Source organism: Phycodurus eques, chromosome 3 (assembly GCF_024500275.1).
Source record: "Phycodurus eques isolate BA_2022a chromosome 3, UOR_Pequ_1.1, whole genome shotgun sequence".
Lineage (NCBI taxonomy): Eukaryota > Metazoa > Chordata > Actinopteri > Syngnathiformes > Syngnathidae > Phycodurus > Phycodurus eques.
The window spans coordinates 20,352,092-20,372,480 of record NC_084527.1 but is presented as its reverse complement, the minus strand read 5'-3'; the positions used below and the strand labels follow the sequence as shown (position 1 = coordinate 20,372,480).

The following is a 20,389-nucleotide window of genomic DNA, read 5'->3' as shown; positions in this document are numbered from 1 at the left end:
TTGCCCGTAGGTGTGAATGTGAGTGCGAATGGTTGTTTATTTATATGTGCTCTGCGATTGGCTGGCAACCAGTTCAGGGTGTACCCCGCCTCCTGCCTGATGACAGCTGGGATAGGCTCCAGCGTGTGCCCACGACCCTAGTGAGGAGAAGCGGCTCGGAAAATGGATGGATGGATGGAAGGTTACATAATGTAAGCAAAATTATCTGCGACTAGAACAGGAAAATTTGTCGAGGCAAGATTTTTTTAAATTGTAGCTGGCCTCATTCTTCTCACTGATGTCTTAAAACGCTTGTATTTATCCTACCTTAATCAATCGAATTATGGTATTTCTTATTTCAAGCTAAACTTACCCCTAACCAGTACTAAAAATCATAAGGTATCGTAATTATTGTAGTAGTAATAACTTATTTAATGTTTTTGAAGAAAAACATGCTTGAAACAAGTGAAATTGTTTTAAACAAAAACTACCTGGTAAAAAGAGATATTGGCGGACAAAGAAGAAGCATATTTTATATTTTGCCATGATTTGAGGGATTTAATCTTTGCAATCTTTTTTTTTTTTTCTCTGATTATAAACTTTTTTGGGGAGGAAAAGGGTGTTAATTACTTGCGGATTTTCGCTAATCACAGGGGGAACACTTTGTGTGTACCCCACTTTAATTGTTATCTTGTTGTGGACGTCAGGCTGGTGGATTCTCTGTCGTACCTCAAACCCAGAAGTCTCCTCAGTGCATCGTACCCTCGGAAAACTCATTTTCCTCCACCCACCGAAACCAGGAGCAGTCCTCTAGTACCGGTGAGGGTTTATTGTAACATAGTAATGCCTAATTACACTAAAGTATACTACTTCTTACAGTGCTTCTTTTTTGTCCTCTCTCCAGTTCAGGGCCAGCCAGGATCAGGTAAAGGCTCCCCTTGTGCCTTAGATCAAGTTCCCAGTCCTAAGTCTGTGATCAGCAGCAGCACAACTCCTCAGGTAAAAACAACATGAGTGAAATCATTTTATAAATAACCCAGCACAGGTGGGATGACGTACATTTGTGTTTTCACATAGTGACACGGCATCCCTCAATCAGATAATGAGATGCATTAACACCGATGAACATTGATGAAGTTGCAGTCAGTTAGTATTACTCTTTGTAATTTTAGTGATCATTCATACCGTATTTTGCATTTTTCTATTTTTGTATATATTTTTTCCAATTTTTGTATTTTCTTCTTTCTTTCTATCTTTATTCTAATGATAATTTGAGCCTTACGACTATGCCTTTGCTTTAGATTGTACAAGCGCATGTAATGTTATGATTTGCGAGATTCCTATTTGTAAGATTTTTGTAATTTGTCTATTTTGCATCATTGTCTTATATTTTGTATTATTTTTTGCTGATATTTTAATATTTTTTTCTAATATTTGTGTGCACTAATTTCCCGTGTATAATGCGCACCCATGTATAATACGCACCCCCAAAGTTGACCTCAAAATTCTGGAAAACCCTTCTTCCTATATGTATAGTGCATTTATTTTTACAATGCATGATTTTGCTGATGATCAAAAACTGAAGTATTATCTGTATTTTGTTAGTTTTTTCAAATAATTATTCTGGTTAAGCACTTAATTTGAACACGTAATCCTTTTTTTAATTTACTTGCTCTTATTTTGAAATTCACAGCCCTACTTTTATTTAGTAAATTAGAAAACATATGTTGAAAACATATGTGCTCATATGTTTGATTACCCGGGCAGAATTTGTAAGATGGGTATAATTCTTTAAAGAAAACATGAAGCACCAGACGAAACACAAATTTATTTTAATGGGATTCAAATTAAACAGTCAAGCATTTCAAAAAAAAATTATCATTAAACAAAACATATCCATAAAAAAATTAATGACGGTTGTTGTTTATTCATCAGTCATATTAAAAAAAAACCCACAATATTTCACAAATTCTCCCAGGGTTTGTAAACTTATGATCATAAATGTACATACATGCAGTCACCTGTCATATTGGAATGAAAGAGTAGGCTACACCTTTTTCATAACCACTAGATGGCGGCATACATTTATAATATGTGAAAGTTTTTTTTGCCCCTATACCTGTTTATAATGTACACTATTGACTTTTGACATTTTTGGGGGGAAGAAAATGTGTATTATACATGAGAAATTATGGTATGTCGATATCACACAAAAATGTTACCGACCAAAAAAGCAATTTTTTTTTTCCAACACAAAAAAAATACATTTCTCCAGAACTCATCATCTGATTTTCAAAATTATTGGTGCATTGTACTGAGGTTAAAGTGGCCATTCCAGCCAGACCAAGCATTTTTACAGACAGTCATTTTGGGGAAATCTTGTCACGTTGGTACTATTTGTATATCCCTGACAGTATCAGAGTAACACATCAGAGTGGAAGAATTCAGTGTAAACTTCCCACCAATGTCCCGACATTGCAGAATACTCTTACTACTTACTAAGCCAGCGAAATTTCTTTCTTGACTTCCTCCCCACATTCCTTCTCTGTTGCACTTTTATAGAACAGCAGTGACTCGGGAAGAGGAAACCTGAGAAAATTGTGTCTTTTAGTATTATAATTTCAAACTGTAATTATCGTTTATGCCGTACATCGCATATCTGAGAGTAGTAGTTTGTCTGCCTCTCCTATTCACAACAGCAAACCACCAGAGGAAAAAAAAGGATGACTGGTAGTTTTGTAGTTTTTCTAAAACATTGGTTGCATTTTTATATATTTTTAAAAATATTTTTCTTTTTCTAGTATTGTGATCTCCCTGCCCTCCGAGTTGTATTTTTCATTTTTTTTTGTATAACATTTTTGTATTTTCTAACATTTTTGTTTTGTATAATATTTGAGTATTTTTCATCTATTTTTGTATTTTTTTTTCATAAAACATTTTTGTATAGTCTAACATTTTGTATCATTGTCCAATGTTTTATTTGTTTTTTTTTCTCTTGTAGTTTTCTAATATTGCTTTATTTTGGTGTATTTTAGTATTTTCTATATTTGTATATTTTTATTTTATTCTATATATACACGAGTAGTTTTTCTGCCTCTCCCATTCACAACAGTAAACTCATAGAGAATAAATGTCAATGACTGATATTTGTGTATTTTCTTTGAAAGAAATTAATATTTTATTTATTTTATAATATTTTGGTGTTTTTTCCAGGATGTGGTTATTTTTCATCTAATATTTTTCATGTGTAGTATTTTTGTATTTTTCAAATATTGTCAAAATGTTGTATAATGTCTTTGTATTATGTTTGTGTACAAGTGTATATTGTTTTGTTATTATGTAACATAATATTAATATTTTTCATCTATCATTTTGTAATTTTCTAATATTTTTTTATCATTGTCTAATATTTTTGTTGTAATATTTTTGGTGTTTTTTTTCCTGATAGTTTTTCTTTCATTTTTCTAACACTTGTTTTTTCTAATATTCTTGTCTTTTTTGTCTTTATAGCTTCATTGTTTTCCTTGCAATATTAGTGCATCTTTTTTATAAGCATCTGTATTTTTTTTGTCTATTTCTTTCTTTCTATTGTTTCATTGACTTCTGCCCTACTTTCTGTGTCCGTATTATTTACAGTGGGTACGGAAAGTATTCAGACCCCCTTAAAATCTTCACTCTTTTTTATATTTCAACTATTTGCTAAAATAATTTAAGTTCATATTTTTCCACATTAATGTACACACAGCACCCCATATTGACAGAAAAAGACAGAATTGTTGACATTTTTTCAGATTTATTAAAAAAGAAAAACTGAAATATCACACAGCCATAAGTATTCAGACCCTTTGCTCAGTATTTAGTAGAAGCACCCTTTTGAGCTAATACAGCCATGAGTCTTTTTGGGATGATGCAACAAGTTTTTTACACCTGGATTTGGGGGATCCTCTGCCATTCCTCCTTGCAGATCCTGTCCAGTTCTGTCAGGTTGGATGGTGAACATTGGTGGGCAGCCATTTTCAGGTCTTTCCAGAGATGCTCAATTGGGTTTAAGTCAGGGCTCTGGTTGAGCCATTCAAAAACAGTCACAGAGTTGTTCTGAAGCCACTCCTTCAGGTATGTTAGCTGTGTGCTGAGGGTCATTGTCTTTTTTGAAGGTTCTGAGGTTCTGAGCACTGTGGAGAAGGTTTTCGTCCAGGATATCCCTGTATTTGGCCGCATTCGTCTTTTCTTTGATTGCAACCAGTCGTCCTGTCCCTGCAGCTGAAAAACACCCCCACTGCATGATGCTGCCACCACCATGCTTCACTGTTGGGACTGTATTGGACAGGTGCAACAGCAGTGCCTGGTTTTCTCCACACATGCCACTTAGAATTAAGGCCAACAATTTTTATCTTGGTCTCATCAGACAAGATAATCTTACTTCTCACCATCTTGGAGTCCTTCAGATTTTTTTTAGCAAACTCCATGCGGGCTTTCATGTGTCTTGCACTGAGGAGAGGCTTCCGTCGGGCCACTCTGCCATAAAGCCCCGACTGGTGAGCGCTGCAGTGATGGTTGACTTTCTAGAACTTTCTCCAATCTCCCGACTGCATCTCTGGAGCTCAGCCACAGTGATATTTGGGTTCTTCTTTACCTCTCTCACCATGGCTCTTCTCTCCCAATTGCTCAGTTTGGCCGGACTGCCAGCTCTAGGAAGGGTTCTGATCGTCCCAAACGTCTTCCATGTCAGGATTATGTAGGCCACTGTGCTCTTGGGAACATGTAGTGCAGCAGAAATGTTTTTGTAACCTTGGCCAGTTCTGTGCCTTGCCACAATTCTGTCTCTGAGCTCTTCAGGCAGTTCTTAGACCTCATGATTCTCATTTGCGCTGACATGTACTGTGAGCTGTAAGGTCTTATATAGGCAGGTGTGTGGCTTTCCTAATCAAGTCCAATCAGTATAATCAAACACACCTGGACTCCAATGAAGGTGTAGAACCATCTCAAGGATGATCAAAAGAAATGGACAGCACCTGCGTTAAATATGAGTGTCACAGCAAAGGGTCTGAATACTTATGGCTGTGTGATATTTCACTTTTTGTTTTTTAACAAATCGGCAAAAATGTCAACAATTGCGTTTTTTTGCTGTGTGCTGTGTGTACATTAATGAGGAAAAAAAAGAACTTAAATGATTTTAACAAATGGCTACAATAGAACAAAGAGTGACAAATTTATGGGGGTCTGAAAACTTTCCGTACCCACTGTATATAGAACAGCGACTAAGGGGCGAAGGTTTGGAGTATAGCATCTTTTAATGTCAGTTTAATTGTAGCATATCTGTATGTGTTTCCAGATGCAGAGGAGAGCGCACATCGCCGAGCAGAAAAGACGATCAAATATAAACCACAGCTTCAAAACACTCGGCAGCCTGGTGCCCACCCTCAACTCCCAAGCCAATGTAAGGGTGTTGTCACAATTCCATGTCCCGCTATCCCACCAGTCATTCGTATTCACTTGGTGTGTACACAGATCAGTATTGCCGTCACAATGCAGAAGACCGTGGAACACATTGAGAAGCTGAAGCAGGAGAGGGAGCAAATGCAGGAAGACATCAGGAGACTGCAGGAAGAGATCACCAGCCTCAAGGCCTCCATCAAGTATGTTCACAATATTTTTCTCTGTCATCTAATAGCTTTTTTTCCTATTCTATTTGTATTTTTTTCTATTTGCATATTTCTTCATCTGATTTAATTTTTTAATGTTTTTCGTGCAGTGTTTGATGTGTCATTTTCTGTTGAATTTACCACAAGGTATATATTTTTTGTAGCCTAAAATGGATAAGGTACACAAACCCCCCACATTTGTTCCTGGTGACAAAAACTATCCCATTGGAAAAACATTGAAAATTGATTGATGGATGCATGGATTAACTAATGCAATCCTTGGATACTGGCTTTCACTGATTAATTATATTATCCGGGATCTTGTTTTTTCGGTCACGACCCACAGCTCCTGACCATAGGTGAGGTTAGGAACGTAGATCGACCGGTAAATCAAGAGCTTCGCCTTTCTGCTTAGCTCCTTCTTTACCACAACGGATCGATACAAAGTCTGCATCACTGTAGAGGCTGCACCGATCCGCCTGTCGATCTCCCGTTCCATTCTTCCCTCACTTGTGAACAAGACCCCAAGATACTTGAACTCCTCCATTTGGGGCAGGATCTCATCCCCGACCTGGAGAGGGCACGCCACCCTTTTCCGACTGAGGACCATGGTCTCAGATTTGGAGGTGCCAATTCTCATCACAGCCGCTTCACACTCAGCTGCAAACTGCTCCAGTGAGAGTTGGAGGTCACAGCTTGATGAAGCCAACAGAACCACATCATCTGCAAAAAGCAGAGATGAAATACTGAGGCCACAAAACCGGACCCTCTCTACGCCTCGGCTGCGCCTAGAAATTCTGTCCGTAAAGGTTATGAACAGAATCGGTGACAAAGGGCAGCCTTGGCGGAGTCCAACCTTCACCGGAAACAAGTCCGACTTACTGCCGGATATGCGGACCAAACTCTGACTCTGGTCGTACGGGGACCGAACAGCCTGTATCAGGGGGGTTACTCCCGAAGCACCCCCACAGGATCCCCCGAGGGACACGGTCAAACGCCTTCTCCAAGTCCACAAAACACATGTAGACTGGTTGGGCGAACTCCCATGCACCCTCGAGGACCCTGCCAAGGGTGTAGAGCTGGTCCACTGATCCACGGCCAGGACGAAAACCACACTGCTCCTCCTGAATCTGAGATTCAACCTCCTCTCCTCTCCACCACCCCTGAATAGACCTTACCAGGGAGGCTGAGGAGTGTGATCCCCCTGTAGTTGGAACACACCTTGGGACCACCACCCCAGTCTGCCAATCCAGAGGCACTGTCCCTGATGTCCACGCGATGTTGCAGAGGCGTGTTAACTAGGACAGCCCTACAACATCCAGAGCCTTGAGGAACTCCGGGTGAATCTCATCCACCTTGCCACCGAGGAGCTTTTTAACCACCTCAGTGACCTCAACCCCAGAGATAGGAGAGCCTGCCTCAGAGAACCCAGACTTTGCTCTCTCATGGGAAGGCGTGTTGGCGGAATTGAGAAGGTCTTCGAAGTATTCTCCCCACCGGCTCACAACGTCCCGAGTCAAGGAGAGGCCAGAGAGGTGACATTCCACTTCCCTAGAGACAGCTTCTGTAGCTGGGGATCGGATCGCCAAGGTCCCCACCTTCTGCCACCGCCCAGCTCGCATTGCACCCGACCCCTATGGACCCTCCCACAGGTGGTGAGCCCATGTGAAGGGGGACCCACGTTACCCTTTCTGGCTGTGCCCAGCCGGGCCCCATGGGTGCAGGCGCGGCCACCAGGCCTTCAAGCGCCACCTCCAGGCCTGCCTCCAGAGGGGTCCCCGGTGACCCGCGTCCGGGCAAGTGAAACCCGAGTCCATTTTTTGTCGTCATCATAAGGGGGTCTTTGAGTCGTGCTTTGTCTGGTCCCTCACCTAGGACCTGTTTGCCATGGGTGACCCTGCCAGGGGCATATAGCCCCAGACAACTTAGCTCCTAGGATCATTGGGACACACAAACCCCGCCACCACGATATGGTGACGGGTCAAGGATGGGACAAAAGATTTAAATTTATTCTATTAGGATGTTTTTTTTGGAGGGGGGGGGGTGGATTTGGACTCTGTTACTTCAAATTTACATATCAAATAGGAATATTTTTTTTAACCCTTCCTTATTGAATTTAAAGTAGGAAAAACTAAACTCGCGTAACTTTTTACGAAGGTCTTTTGGCAAGGTGACAATTTGTATCGTTTATCAGTGCATCATTTAAAGGTTAAATTCATTGAATTGTTGGCGTTGGAATCACAGCTCGTGCGTTTTGTGTTTGTCAACTGCAGCCTGTGTCATGACCAGATGCCGGCCACGGGAGCGCAGGTCACGCAGCAACGCTTTGACCACATGCAGCACAACTTCAATGAGTACGTCAAGCAACGTTCCCGGCAGAACTGGAAGTTCTGGATTGTATCCTCTGTGCGTCTGTTGTTTGTGTTTACAGTCTGAGAGCATACCATTCAGGTTGTATCAGTCCATAATTAAAATGTTTTTTTGTGTGCGTGGGGAAATTTGCTGCAGTAGGAAGGAATCCTCCACCATGTGAAAAACTGCGATATAGAGACGATATAAAAATAATCTTTTATTATAGATAGACACCTCCCACATTCAGACGCTTAAACTATTCCTGCGCAAGTGACGTAATACTCAGAGGTCACATTTCTATGAGTTACACGGTGCGTCCTACCCGAAAGATAAGATCTAAACCAAGAAAGTGCTGGGCCTGTAATACTGATAGCCGTTTCAAGGCAGTCTACTAGTATATTGTGATCAACGGTATCAAAGGCAGCGCTGAGCTTGAGTAATAATAGTATTAATGAGGTGCTGCGATCCATAGCTAGTAAAAGATCATCACTTTTGCAAGGCCTGTTTAAGGAGAGTCAGTCTGCCCTGAATCTGGACTGAAAAAATCAAAACGATTGCTAGAGCCCATGTCATCATTAAGCTGTTGTACTACCATTTTTTTTCAAATTTTTTTTTTAAATAAATGGGAGGTTTGACACTGGCCTATCACTGCAAAGACTCTCAGTGTTGATGTTGGGTCTTTTGCAGAAGGGTCGAATAACGACTTTCTTGAAAGCTGCAGGTACAGCGCCCGAGGAGAGTGATAAATTTATGATATTTGAGATTGAGGGTCCTAAGATTAAAAACAGCTCTTCGAGTTTCCCCGGAAGAGGGTTGAGCAAGCATGTAGTTAGTTTTGCCACACTAACGAGTTTTGTGAGTCTGTCAAGGGATACTTCCTCAAAATGACAGAGGATAGCAGGCCGGGTATCCGCATTGGTGCTCACAGTAGTCTGTGATTGAAGAATTCAACCGGGCTTGACGCACAGTGTCCTTAATCTCATTCCTAATGAGCTAATTTATTTATTTTTTTAAATTGCATTAAATCATCAGCTAAAAAGGGGAGCTGTAGGAAGAAGGCTGCTTTTCCCACAGTACAATGTGTACAGTATTTTCTATGCATTTTCTGCTCACAATTGTTTGTGTGTGTTCCAATACGTTTCCAATGTGTTTAAAAAGTGTGTTATAACCAAGTACACGTGGATAAAATTGTTGGTACCCCTCTGTTAATGAAAGAAAAATCCAGTGATCACAGAAATAACTTGAATCTGACAAAAGTAATAATAAATGAAAATTCTATGAAAATTAACTGATGAAAATCAGACATTGCTTTTGACTTGTGGTTCAACAGAATTATTTAAAAAAACAAAGTTCTGTTGGATGGTACCCCTATAAAAGATTGAAAATAATTTGACCATAGGGACATGTTCAAACCAAGTATGTCCTCTAATTAGCATCACATTTGTCTTCAAACTCTTCATCAGTGCGTCGACCTATTTGAAGGGTGACAAGTAATCACTGTGCTGTTTGGTGACATGGTGTGTACCACACTGAGCATGGACCAGAGAAAGCGAAGGAGAGAGTTGTCTCAGGAGATTAGAAAGAAAATTATCGACAAACATGTTAAAGGTAAAGGCTTTAAGACCATCTCCAAGCAGCTTGATGTTCCCGTGACTTCAGTTGCGCATATTATTCATAAATGTAAGATCCACGGGACTGTAGCCAACCTCCCTGGATGTGGCCGCAGGAGAAAAATTGATGACAAATTGAAGAGATGGACAATATCAATGGTAACAAAAAAGCCCAGAACAACCGCCAAAGAAATTGAATGTGACCTCCAAGCTCAAGGTACAGCTGTGTCAGATAGCACCATACATTTGTTGTTTGAGCCAAGGTGGACATTACGGGGGACGACCAAGGATGACACCACAGTTGAAAATAAATTTTAAAAAAAAAGCAAGACTGGAAATTGCCAAACTTCATGGTGACAAGCTACAAAGCTTCTGGGATAATGTCCTATAGACAGACGAGACAAAAGTGGAACTTTTTGGCAAGGCACATCAGCTTTACGTTCACAGGCGAGCAAATGAATCATACCAAGAAAATAACTCTTGCCTGTGAAACACTGCGGAGGCTTTGTTATGTTCTGGGGTTGCTTTGTTAAATCTGGCACAGGGTGTCTTCTCTCTGTTTAGGGTACAATGAAATCTCAAGACTATCAAAGTATTCTAGAGAGGTGCTGCCCAGTGACAGAAACCTTGGTCTCAGTCGCAGGTCATGGGTCGAGGATAATCAGCTAAAACACTCAAGAATGGCTAAGAGCAAAACATTGGACTATTTTGAAGTGGCCTTCTATAAGCCCTGATCTAAATCCTATTGAACATCAGTGGAAGGAGCTGAAACATGCCGTCTGGAGAAAGCACCCTTCGAGCCCAATTTTTTTTTTTAATTCTTATTATTACTTTGGTCAGATGCAAATTATTTCTGTGCCCACTGTGAGTATTTCTTTCAATAACAGAGGGGTACTAACAATTTCACCTGCGTCTGTGCATTTACCGGCGGTTGACTGGATCACCACACAATGCTGAAGCAAGCCTTGACGTCACGTGCCTCTCAGTTCAGCGTCATCATCAGGCCTCTCTTCGAGTCCTTCAACAAGATGGTGTCAACTGCGAGTGGAACCGAGCTTTGCAAGACCACACTGGAGTGGCTCGAACGTCACTGCTCCTTGGTCGCGCTCAGGCCCAGTGAGTAAACTAGCACACACACACATTCTACAACACTGCTGCATTCTTTAATCTGGCCCACCAAGCATTTACATTGTCAAGAGTCCTGTAATGTATACAATAATTTGTTGCATTAGATAGCTAGATGGATGGATAGAGGGATACAGTGCCATTAAAAAGTATTTGCCTTCTTTTCAAATTCTTATATTTCTTGAAGATCGAAACAAATGTAAATAGCTTACAAAGATAACCTAAGTCAACATAAAATGCAGGTTTTAAAAGGTAATTTTATTTATTTAAAACAAAAACTATCTGGCCCTGTGTGAAAATTAACTGTGGCTAATCACATTTTGTTAGAAAGCTGAGTTCATGTTCACCTATCATACCCACGCCTAATTGCCACCAGACCTGGTCAGTCAAGAAATCACCTGTTTTACACAATGAAAAATCAAAGTATTTCAATCAAGTATTTCAAATCAAAGTATTCAAAATGATCTCAAAAAGCTGCAACGAAATGCCACTGTCCAAAGGAATTCAAGAACGAATGACAAATAAAGTAATTGACATTTATCAGTCTAGAAAAGGTTACAAAGCCATTTCTAAAACTTTAGGACTCCAGCAAACCATGGTGACAGCCATTATCAACAAATGGAGAAAACATGGAACAGTGGTTCCGTGACCATGCTCATAACGCAAAACACTTGTATCTCAACTCATCTTTCCCCATTGCAATGAAAGGAAATCCCATTAATCCGTTCCAGCCCCTCCCCCCTCCCTAAAAAAAAAAGTGTTAGTTTCTAAAAAGGATAAATAACACTCTGTAAGTCCCTCTATACTATATACTGCATTTATATTACTCTATACCCCCTTAGTGGTCAAGATGGGCACACTAGAAGGAGCAACACAATGACATGAATTGAAACAAAACATCCATCAATCCATTTTCGTTACCACTTCTCCTCACTAGGGTCGTGGGCTGCTGGAGCCTATCCCAGCTATCTTCGGCGGGAGGCAGGGTACACCCTGAACCGGTCACCAGCCAATCGCAGGGCACATAGAAACAACTAACCATTCGCACTAACATTCACACCTACGGGCAATTTAGAGTCTTCAGTCAACCTACCACACATGTTTTTGGTATGTCGGAGGAAACCGGAATGCCCGGAGAAAACCCACCCAGGCACAGGGAGAACATGCAAACTCCACACAGGCGGGGCCGGGATTTGAACCCCAGTCCCCAGAACTGTGAGGCAGATGTGCTAACGACTCGTCCACCGTGCCGTCAAACAAAACATGATGCACAAATTGTTTAATTCTATTTAATTGTGATATTACTGAGTAAAATTTTTTATTTCCATTTAATTGTGACATTACTGAGTTTTTATAAAGTACAATATTATAGAGTGATATGTTCCTTATTAAAAAACAACTGTATCTTATTCTATTTTGGGGAGACTGGAACGAATTAATGACATTTCCATTTATTTCAATGGTGAAAGATGATTTTAGATACGAGTGTTTTGTGTGACAACCATGGGCACAGAACAAATTAAACTGTTGTTGTTGTTTTAAATTTTTGCTAGCTTTTTTTAAAGGTTTTTATCAGCCATGTGTTGACATTTTTGTCATTTGTTTCAGCCAAAAATGACTAGCAATTTTTTTTTCAGGCCAGACATTTTTTATTTTATTGTTGTTGTTTTAGGCCAAGGGTTTTTTTGTCGTTACATTTTTATTTATTTTTTTCCTTTTTTTTTTTTTTTTTTTTTTTTTTTTAAACTTTTTTCCCCATGTCTTTTTCTTTAGGTTTTTAATTTAGTTTGACAAATGTTTTTAAGGTGCTGTTGTTTTGTTTTTGTTGTTGTTGTTTTTTTTTTTTTACTGAACCTTTTTAATTACTCGTGTTTTTAATTTTTTCTCGATTGTTTTTTAGGCCAGACCTGAAATATTTTGTAGGTTTTTTTTGTTGTTGTTGTTGTTTTTAGGACAAAGGTTTTTAACTTTCAATTTTTTTGTTTTACTTCTGACCAATTTACTAGTTAGTTATTACTGGTGAGGATAAGCGGTATCGAAAATGGCTGCCTGGGTGGATTTTTCCTTGTTTGTCCGTTACATTTTGTCATCCAAATGTATCAAAAGAGGAGGGCTGAAACTGTTATTTAAAAATATTTCTATTTGAATTTGTCGCTATGAAAGTTGCTTGATTGTATTTTTTTAAATGATAGAGGGTTAATTTAAACTACGTCGATAAAGATTATGTGATCACATAATGTAAAGTCATAAAGCCAAATCTTTGGAGGGTGGAAGTAGCCAATGACAGTAACAGACAGAACAGACATACATACATCATTCACACATATAGTGTGTTGGTAGTGCGTGCATTAGTTTATTTGGATATATATATATGTGTGTGTGTGTGTGTGTGTGTGTGTGTATTTGTGTGTCAGTGGTCAGCAGCAGCCTTTGCCATCTGAGCACCAGCACGTCTATCCTCAGCGACCCATCACGCTTGCCCGAAGAGGCCATCCAGGCCCTGAGGCACGCCGACGTGGAGCCTCCCTCTCAGACCAGCTGATGACGGGCCTCCTCATCCTCATCACGGAGGACTCAACTCAACTCGTCTTCCTCTTTTTGGACTCTGAGGCTTTACCTTGTCATCTTTGGCACAATGATTTTTATTTTTTTAAATTTCGTGTTATTAATTGAGTGAGAGACACAGAAAGCAGCACGTTTGCCTTGGTGTAAGTCATTATGAACAATGTTGAAATAATTCTATGTTCATAAGGGAAGTGTGTGGGCTTGTTTTTTTCTGTAAAGCACGACACCAGAATGTAGCTGTTTTTTTTTTCCCCCTCCCCTCCGTCCTTCACATTTTGCTTGCTCAGCCCTTTTCTGGTGAGCGACATAACCTTTAGCCCTCATAGGGAGCTTCACTGAAATGGCAATAAAACACATTGATTATTCGCCTGTCTCATTAAATGCGTACAGTATATATATTTACTGTATATGGATTGTCTCGTCTTGGTATTTGTATGTGTGTCGCCTTTTTGTGCACGTGTAGAGCTTTTCTATCAATCAGCCTCGTGTTCTCTATTGGGCTCACAGGTCAGTACTGGTGAGTGCATGAAACAATGCAGCGTCATGATCCTCAACCTTTTTAAATTATGAAAGAATCCTGTGTTGTGTTTTGTCTTCAACATCCTTTTTGGTTATCAGGAAACGATGCAACGTCATGTTTTGTCTTCCCAACAACCCTTTTTGATCACAGCATAATACTTCGTAATGTTTTGTCGTCAACATTTTTTGGGGTAAAACGATGTCGTGTCATGTTTTGTTTGCAACAACCTTTTTGGTCAAAACAGAGACTTTTAATTTCAAAGATGCAGTCGTGTTTTATCTATTTTAATCACAAAACAATGCAGTGTCTTGTTTTGTCCGACATCTTTTTTTATTTATTTCAAAACACTGTGTTGCGCATTGTCATGTTGTCTTCAACCTTTTCGATCATGAAACAATGTATTGTCATGTTTATGATGACAAAATGCATTGGCCTGTTTTGCCTTTAACAAACATTTTTGATCACAGAAAGGTGTAATGTCATATTTTGTCTAGAGCCACTGCATTGCCTTCAAACTTTTTCATCGCCATGTTTTGTCTCCAACAACCGTTTGGCTCAGGAAACCTTGTTTTTGATGCCAAAATGCATTGTCATATTTTGTCTTCAACCTTTTTGAAGACAAAGCAATGCATTGTCTGAAAAGTGCTAACTTAAAAGTGATCTTCCTCGTGTATGTGAACATCCTCAGGCTGCGTGTACTTGACAAATTGGTTTGCCGGTGACTTGACTTTTTTTTTGTTTTCAAAGAATGTTCGTTGCTGTTGTGGAGGCGAGGTGCCTCCAAATGTGTTTTGCAATGCTGTGATCTCTACGCAGTTTCTGACACAGTGACATCATTTTCTACTGAAATATAACACACACACACACCCGCACGTATTTTTTTGTGTCTGTGTGCATCTGGACAAGCATTCTTCAGTTCCGTTGAAAATTTTTTCTTCCAGACTTCCTGCATGTCATCATGCAATGACATGCCTTAAATAATGCATCGCAATAAAAGCAACGGAAGACAAACTGAAAACTGGACCTCTTATTGCGTCACACCAACAAATATAGTGATTTCATCAATCCAGAAATGACCATTTTTACTCACTTTTTCAATTCAATATCTGTGCTTGTGTCCTGTCTTTTTCCTTTCCATTGGCACATTAATAATATTCCATTTTAAATGTATTTTTTTTTCTTTGAATTAGATTTTTTTTTAACTTACTCCCACAAAATTGTATGCTGGTGGTAACGGGACAGTTCACATTTTACTGTATATATGATCGACACACACGGACATAATTGTTGGTACACCTCTGTTAATGAAAGAAAAACCCACTGTGGTCACAGACATAATTTGAATCTGACAAAAGTAAAAATAAATACAAATGTAAAGAAATGTAACCAATAGATATCAGGAATTGCTTTTGACAAAACAAACTAATGAAAGATGCCTGTACAAAAATGATGATACCCTTAACATCATATTTTCTTGCAAAACCTATTGAGGCAATGACTGCAATCAAACGATTTTTGCAACTTTCAGTGAGCCCTCGGCACCTCTCGGCAGGTATCTTGGCCCGCACTTCGCGAGCCAACGGCTCCAGTTGGTTCAGGTTTAAAGTGTGCTTTCTCCAGATGCCGTGTTTCAGCACCTTTCCATAAATGTTCAATATAATTCAGATCAGGGCTGATAGAAGGCCACTTCCGAATAATCCAATGTTTTTTTATCTTAGCCATTCTTGGGTGTTTTCAGCTGTGTGTTTTGGTTATCGTTCTGTTGCAAGACCCATGACCTGTGACTGAGACCAAGCTTTCTGACACTGGGCAGTACCTTTCTCATTAGAATACCTTGATCGTCTTGAGATTTCATTGTACCCTGCACAGATTGAAGACACCCTGTGCAGCAAAGCAGCCCCGGAATATATTAGAGCCTCCTGAATTGACAAAATGAGTTATATAATCCTTTATAAGTAATTTATTCTTGTATTCTGCATTCTTGTATTGTTCCATAACGCTGGTGTAACTTCTATAAGATGTGTAGCCTTGCTAAAAGCAGCAAGCCATTGTTTGTCCTATCCAAGGACATTCCTCTGTGAGATACGACAGCTGGCTGGGTTGCTGGTGTGAATCTTCTCTCAATGGAAAGTTCTGAAAGAACTGCCTTCTTAAAACTTTGTTTTTGACTTCTTGGGTTTCAGAGGGGGAGGTTGAGAGCCCTTGCTGCTGGCAGAATGCTTCTACGCTCCATCCTCCCTCCCTCCACTTTCCTTCTTCCACTCTCCCATTAGCTTTTTGTAAATATCTCTTTGTAATAAAACACCACAAAGACAAGATTGCTTTCTTAATTATTCTGCAAAAGAGGAATTTCCAACACACTCCTCCGTTTTTCACAGTAGGGACAGTGTTCTTGGTATGCTTCATTTCTGCCTCTGTGAACATAGAGCCGATGTGCCTTGCCAAAACGTTCAAGTTTTGTCTCGTCTGTCCACTTTCTTTGGAAGTAGTTCTGGGCTCTGGGCTTTAAATGTTGGGACTATGACAGGAAAAGCTTTGGAGTTGGTTGACATGATTAGGAGAAAGGTTGATATATTGTGTGTCCAGGAGAGCAGGTGGAAAGGCAGTAAGGCTAGAAGTTTCGGAGCAAGTTCCAATTATGTAGTAATGGTGTAGATGGGAAGAAAATGGAGTAGGGATTATTTTAAAGGAAGCGTTAGCTAAGAATGGCTTGAAGCTTAAAAGAGTGTCAGATGGAGGGATGAGGCTGAAACTTAAAATCGAGGGTGTTATGTACAATATAATGTAATTAGTGGCTAAGTGTGGAAGCCGAGAAAGGAAGAGTGTTGTGCGACGTTTCAAGAAGAGGTGAGACAAGCTCTCTGTGGACAGGAGGAGCTTCCAGAAGACTGGACCACAACAGCCAAGGTGATCAGAGAGACAGGCAGGAGAGTACTTGGTGTATCTTCTGGCGGGAAAATGGAGAAGGAGACTAGGTGGTGGAACCTCAAAGTACAGCAAATCATCCAAAAGGTTAGCTAAGAAGAAGTGGCACACTGAAAGGACTGAGGAGATGAGACAATACATGGAGATGAGACATAGGGCAAAGGGCGAGGTGGCAAAACAAATAATACTGTATTATTTCTATATTATTTATTTTAATTTTACTATAATTAAATATGGCGGCACGGTGAGCGACCGGTTAGAGCGTCAGCCTCACAGTTCTGAGGACCCGGGTTCAATCCCCGGCCCCGACTGTGTGGAGTTTGCATGTTCTGCCCGTGGCTGCGTGGGTTTTCTCCGGGCACTCCGGTTTCCTCCCACATCCCAAAAACGTGCATTAATTGGAGACCCTAAATTGCCCGTAGGCGTGACTGCGAGTGCGAATGGTTGGTTGTTTGTATGTGCCCTGCGATTGGCTGGCAACCGGTTCAGAGTGTACCCCGCCTCCTGCCCGACGACAGCTGGGATGGGCTCCAGCACGCCCGCGACCCTCGTGAGGAGAAGCGGCTCAGAAAATGGATGGATGGATGGATAGAATTAAATATATACCGTAATATGTAATAATTACCATACAAAAATATTCAGAATACTTTATTATTTTATTATTAACTTGAAATGAAATACATGAAAATTTTGTGAATAAATGTTAGAAAAAAATAAATATAGTAATATATAAATAAATAAAATAAAGCTGTATTTTCTGCAGCTAGTGCGTCAAAGTCAGTCAATGAAAACTAAAGATAGTTCTTCAAGAAGGATAATCACAGTTGGGCTGTAAACTGGTGAAAGCCTCCACCCATCTGCGAGTGTAGTAGATGATGCGGAGGCCGTGTTTTTTCAAAACGTAGCCGTGCGAGTTCCTGATTGGTCGGCGGCATTCCGTTGGCGTGCCGCCGTCTCCTCCATCTCCATCGCTGCCACGTTGCTGGCGCGCCGTCAGCTCCACAGCAGCCTTGAACTGGCTGTGAAAGACGCTGGCGTTGCCCATCAGCTGGTCTCGGTGCTGCCAGGTCAGATTCCCTATGATGGGTGGCAGGTGTCGGCCCAGGTAGTCGTTGATGGAGCAGATGGCGGCTCGGACCTCGGCGCTGCTGTTCCCCACCGGGATGGTTATTCCCGGGATGGGCTCTAAGCATTTCAGTTTGTATTCCAGCGGCGGATTCCCATTGAAAATGTGCTGCACCTAGATGTGATAGATACATAAAGACATTCTAGTGTTAAAAAAAAAAAAAAAAGTCAATTGTCACAGAAATGAAATGTGAAACAATGATAATGGCCTAACTGTCCATCAGAGAAAGAAGAAAACATAGATGCCTACTATCCATGATCTAAGAAGTAAAACAAGAAAACGTAATTGTCCATCACAGAAATACAGCAAAACAAGAAAACGCCATAATTACAGTCAGGTCCACAAATATTGGGACATGGACATAATTCTCATCTCCTTGGCACTAAACACCACCGCAATAGATTTGCATTTGCATTCTACTTCTTTGCCTTTTGCAGGATGCTTCAGGTCATCCATCATTCATCTGCACCTCCAATGAGTTCTGAAGCATTTGGCTGAATCTGAGGAACTGCTTCCCTTATATTTAATGATGGTGGCAAACGCAGCAGGATCAATTCTGAAATGTTTCAGGCAATATTATCTGCTCCTATTCAGTCAAATGCTTAAGAACTCACAGGACGGCGCTTCAGCGTGCAGATGGACGATGACCAGAAGCAAAAGCGACCAAAGAGTTTTGTTTAAGGCAAAGAAGTGGAATATTTTGCAATGTCCAAGTCAGTCATTTGAGCTGAATCCGATTGAGCATGCATTTCACTTGCTGAAGACAAAACCGAGGGGGAAATGGCCCAAGAACAAGCAGGAACTGAAGATGGTTGCAGTAGAGGCCTGACAGAGCATCACCGGGGATGAAATTCAGTGTCCGGTGATGTTGATGTGTTCCGGACTTCAAGCTGTAATTGACTGCAAAGGATTTGCAACCGAGTATTAAAAAAAAGTAAGTTTAATTTATGATTGTTAATTTGTCCCAATACCTTAAAAAGTGGGAGGTACTGTATCTATACAAACTGTCGTGGTTCCTTCACCGTTCACCTGATTTGGCTGTAAATACCTTCAAATTAAGGCTAAAAGTCTGCAGTTAAAGCACATCTTGTTCATTTCATTTTAAATTAATTGCGGTGGTGTCAAAAACATGAGAATTATCTCCATGTCCCAATATTTATGGCCCTCTCTGTAAATATCACCAAAAGAAAAGGGAAAAATGAGAACGTCGTAACTGTCCATCAGTGCAGAAGTACATCAAGAAAACGTCCGTCATAGTGACGAAAGGAGTTGATGTGACTGTATAGGATCACCGCAATGAGAAAATGTAACTGTCTGTCCATCATCGAAGAAATAAAACAGAAAAATTTGAAATAGTCGAACTGTCTTATCATCTAAGAAGTCAAATGAGAAAATGTAGCTACTCACCATAGAACTAAAACAAGAAAATATATCAAAAATACACCTTCACAGAACATTTTTCCCCCTCTAAAATACCACTCTTTTGTCACAAAAATATGAGACTCCATCCTTGACAAAATGACTTTTTTTTCTAAAATACATCACATTCTTCTCAAAATATTGGACTTTTCTTTGAATTTAATGTTGACGTTTCTCTCAAAAGGATACATTTTATTTTTTAAAAATATTCACTTTTTTTCTTGAAAAAATATGGGATTCATTTCAATTTTCTTTATACTTTTTTCATGAAAAACAAAAATTCTTTCTCAAAAATTCACTACTTTTTCATGAAAAGTTGAATTATTTTCTCCAAAATACACCACTTTTTGTAAAAAATATGACACTTTATCTTGAAAATATCTGACTTTTTTCTTGAAAAATATCACCTTTTTTCTCAAAAGTACACGACTTCTTGCACTGATATTTTTTTCTAAAACAAATTGCCAATTTTTGTCTCAAAGACATTTAAAAGAAAAGTTTCAAACGGATGCCACACTTTTTAATGACTAATTTTTCTTGGAGAAAAAAATGATTTCAAAAAAAAAAAAGGCTTCTTTTTCTCAATAATATTTCACTTTTTCATTAAAAAAATGTATTTTGCTCTAGACTTTTTCAAAAACTTGTTCTCAAAAATACTTGTTCCTTCAAAACATCATTTTTTTTCTCTCAAAAATGTGCAACTATATCTTTGAAGAAATATACAGCAGTTCTCATCAATATTCTGTCCTTTCACTCCTTTGAAAGTGACTTACGTAATCCCTTTCGACAGCAACTAAATTACACAGGGCCAGCTCCACGGCCCTGAGGTTCCCCCGAAGCGTCGCGGCCATGTCGCCGGTGCGGGACCCCACGGCGACGTAGGACAGCAGCTGCAGCTGCAGCAAAAGCAGAAATCGGAGACGCAGATGCACCTCACCTTTCAGTGCACTCATGACGCTCACCTGACATCATCACTTGACAAGCTTATATATGCAATGTTTTTTTTTAAACTTGGCATCACGACAGTATTTCGCAATTCGCCCTCGGCACAGTGAGGCTACGTGTCGTGGATTTCATGTGCTACTTGTGGAGGAAATATGGAACCTGTGACCTACTGAACCTCATT

General features: G+C 39.9%; 2 protein-coding genes across 2 annotated transcripts in view; one reads left to right on the top strand and one right to left on the bottom strand.

The window, feature by feature from the left end:
- The window catches only part of mlxip (MLX interacting protein), a 32,939-nt gene extending 24,882 nt beyond the window's left edge, over positions 1-8,057 (top strand). The window contains 5 exon segments of the mRNA XM_061672435.1: positions 687-798; positions 884-978; positions 5,312-5,416; positions 5,488-5,615; positions 7,895-8,057. Coding sequence (XP_061528419.1) covers positions 687-798; positions 884-978; positions 5,312-5,416; positions 5,488-5,615; positions 7,895-8,057 — 603 coding nt within the window.
- A 9,362-nt stretch (positions 8,058-17,419) lies between these two features.
- Positions 17,420-20,216, bottom strand: LOC133399565 (uncharacterized). Its single transcript, XM_061671131.1, has 2 exons — positions 20,037-20,216; positions 17,420-17,958 (listed from the first exon to the last, which is right to left on the bottom strand). Exons 1-2 carry the CDS (start codon positions 20,214-20,216, stop codon positions 17,524-17,526), a joined length of 615 nt encoding a protein of 204 aa, XP_061527115.1. The 3' UTR covers positions 17,420-17,523.
- Between the last annotated feature and the right edge of the window lie 173 nt (positions 20,217-20,389).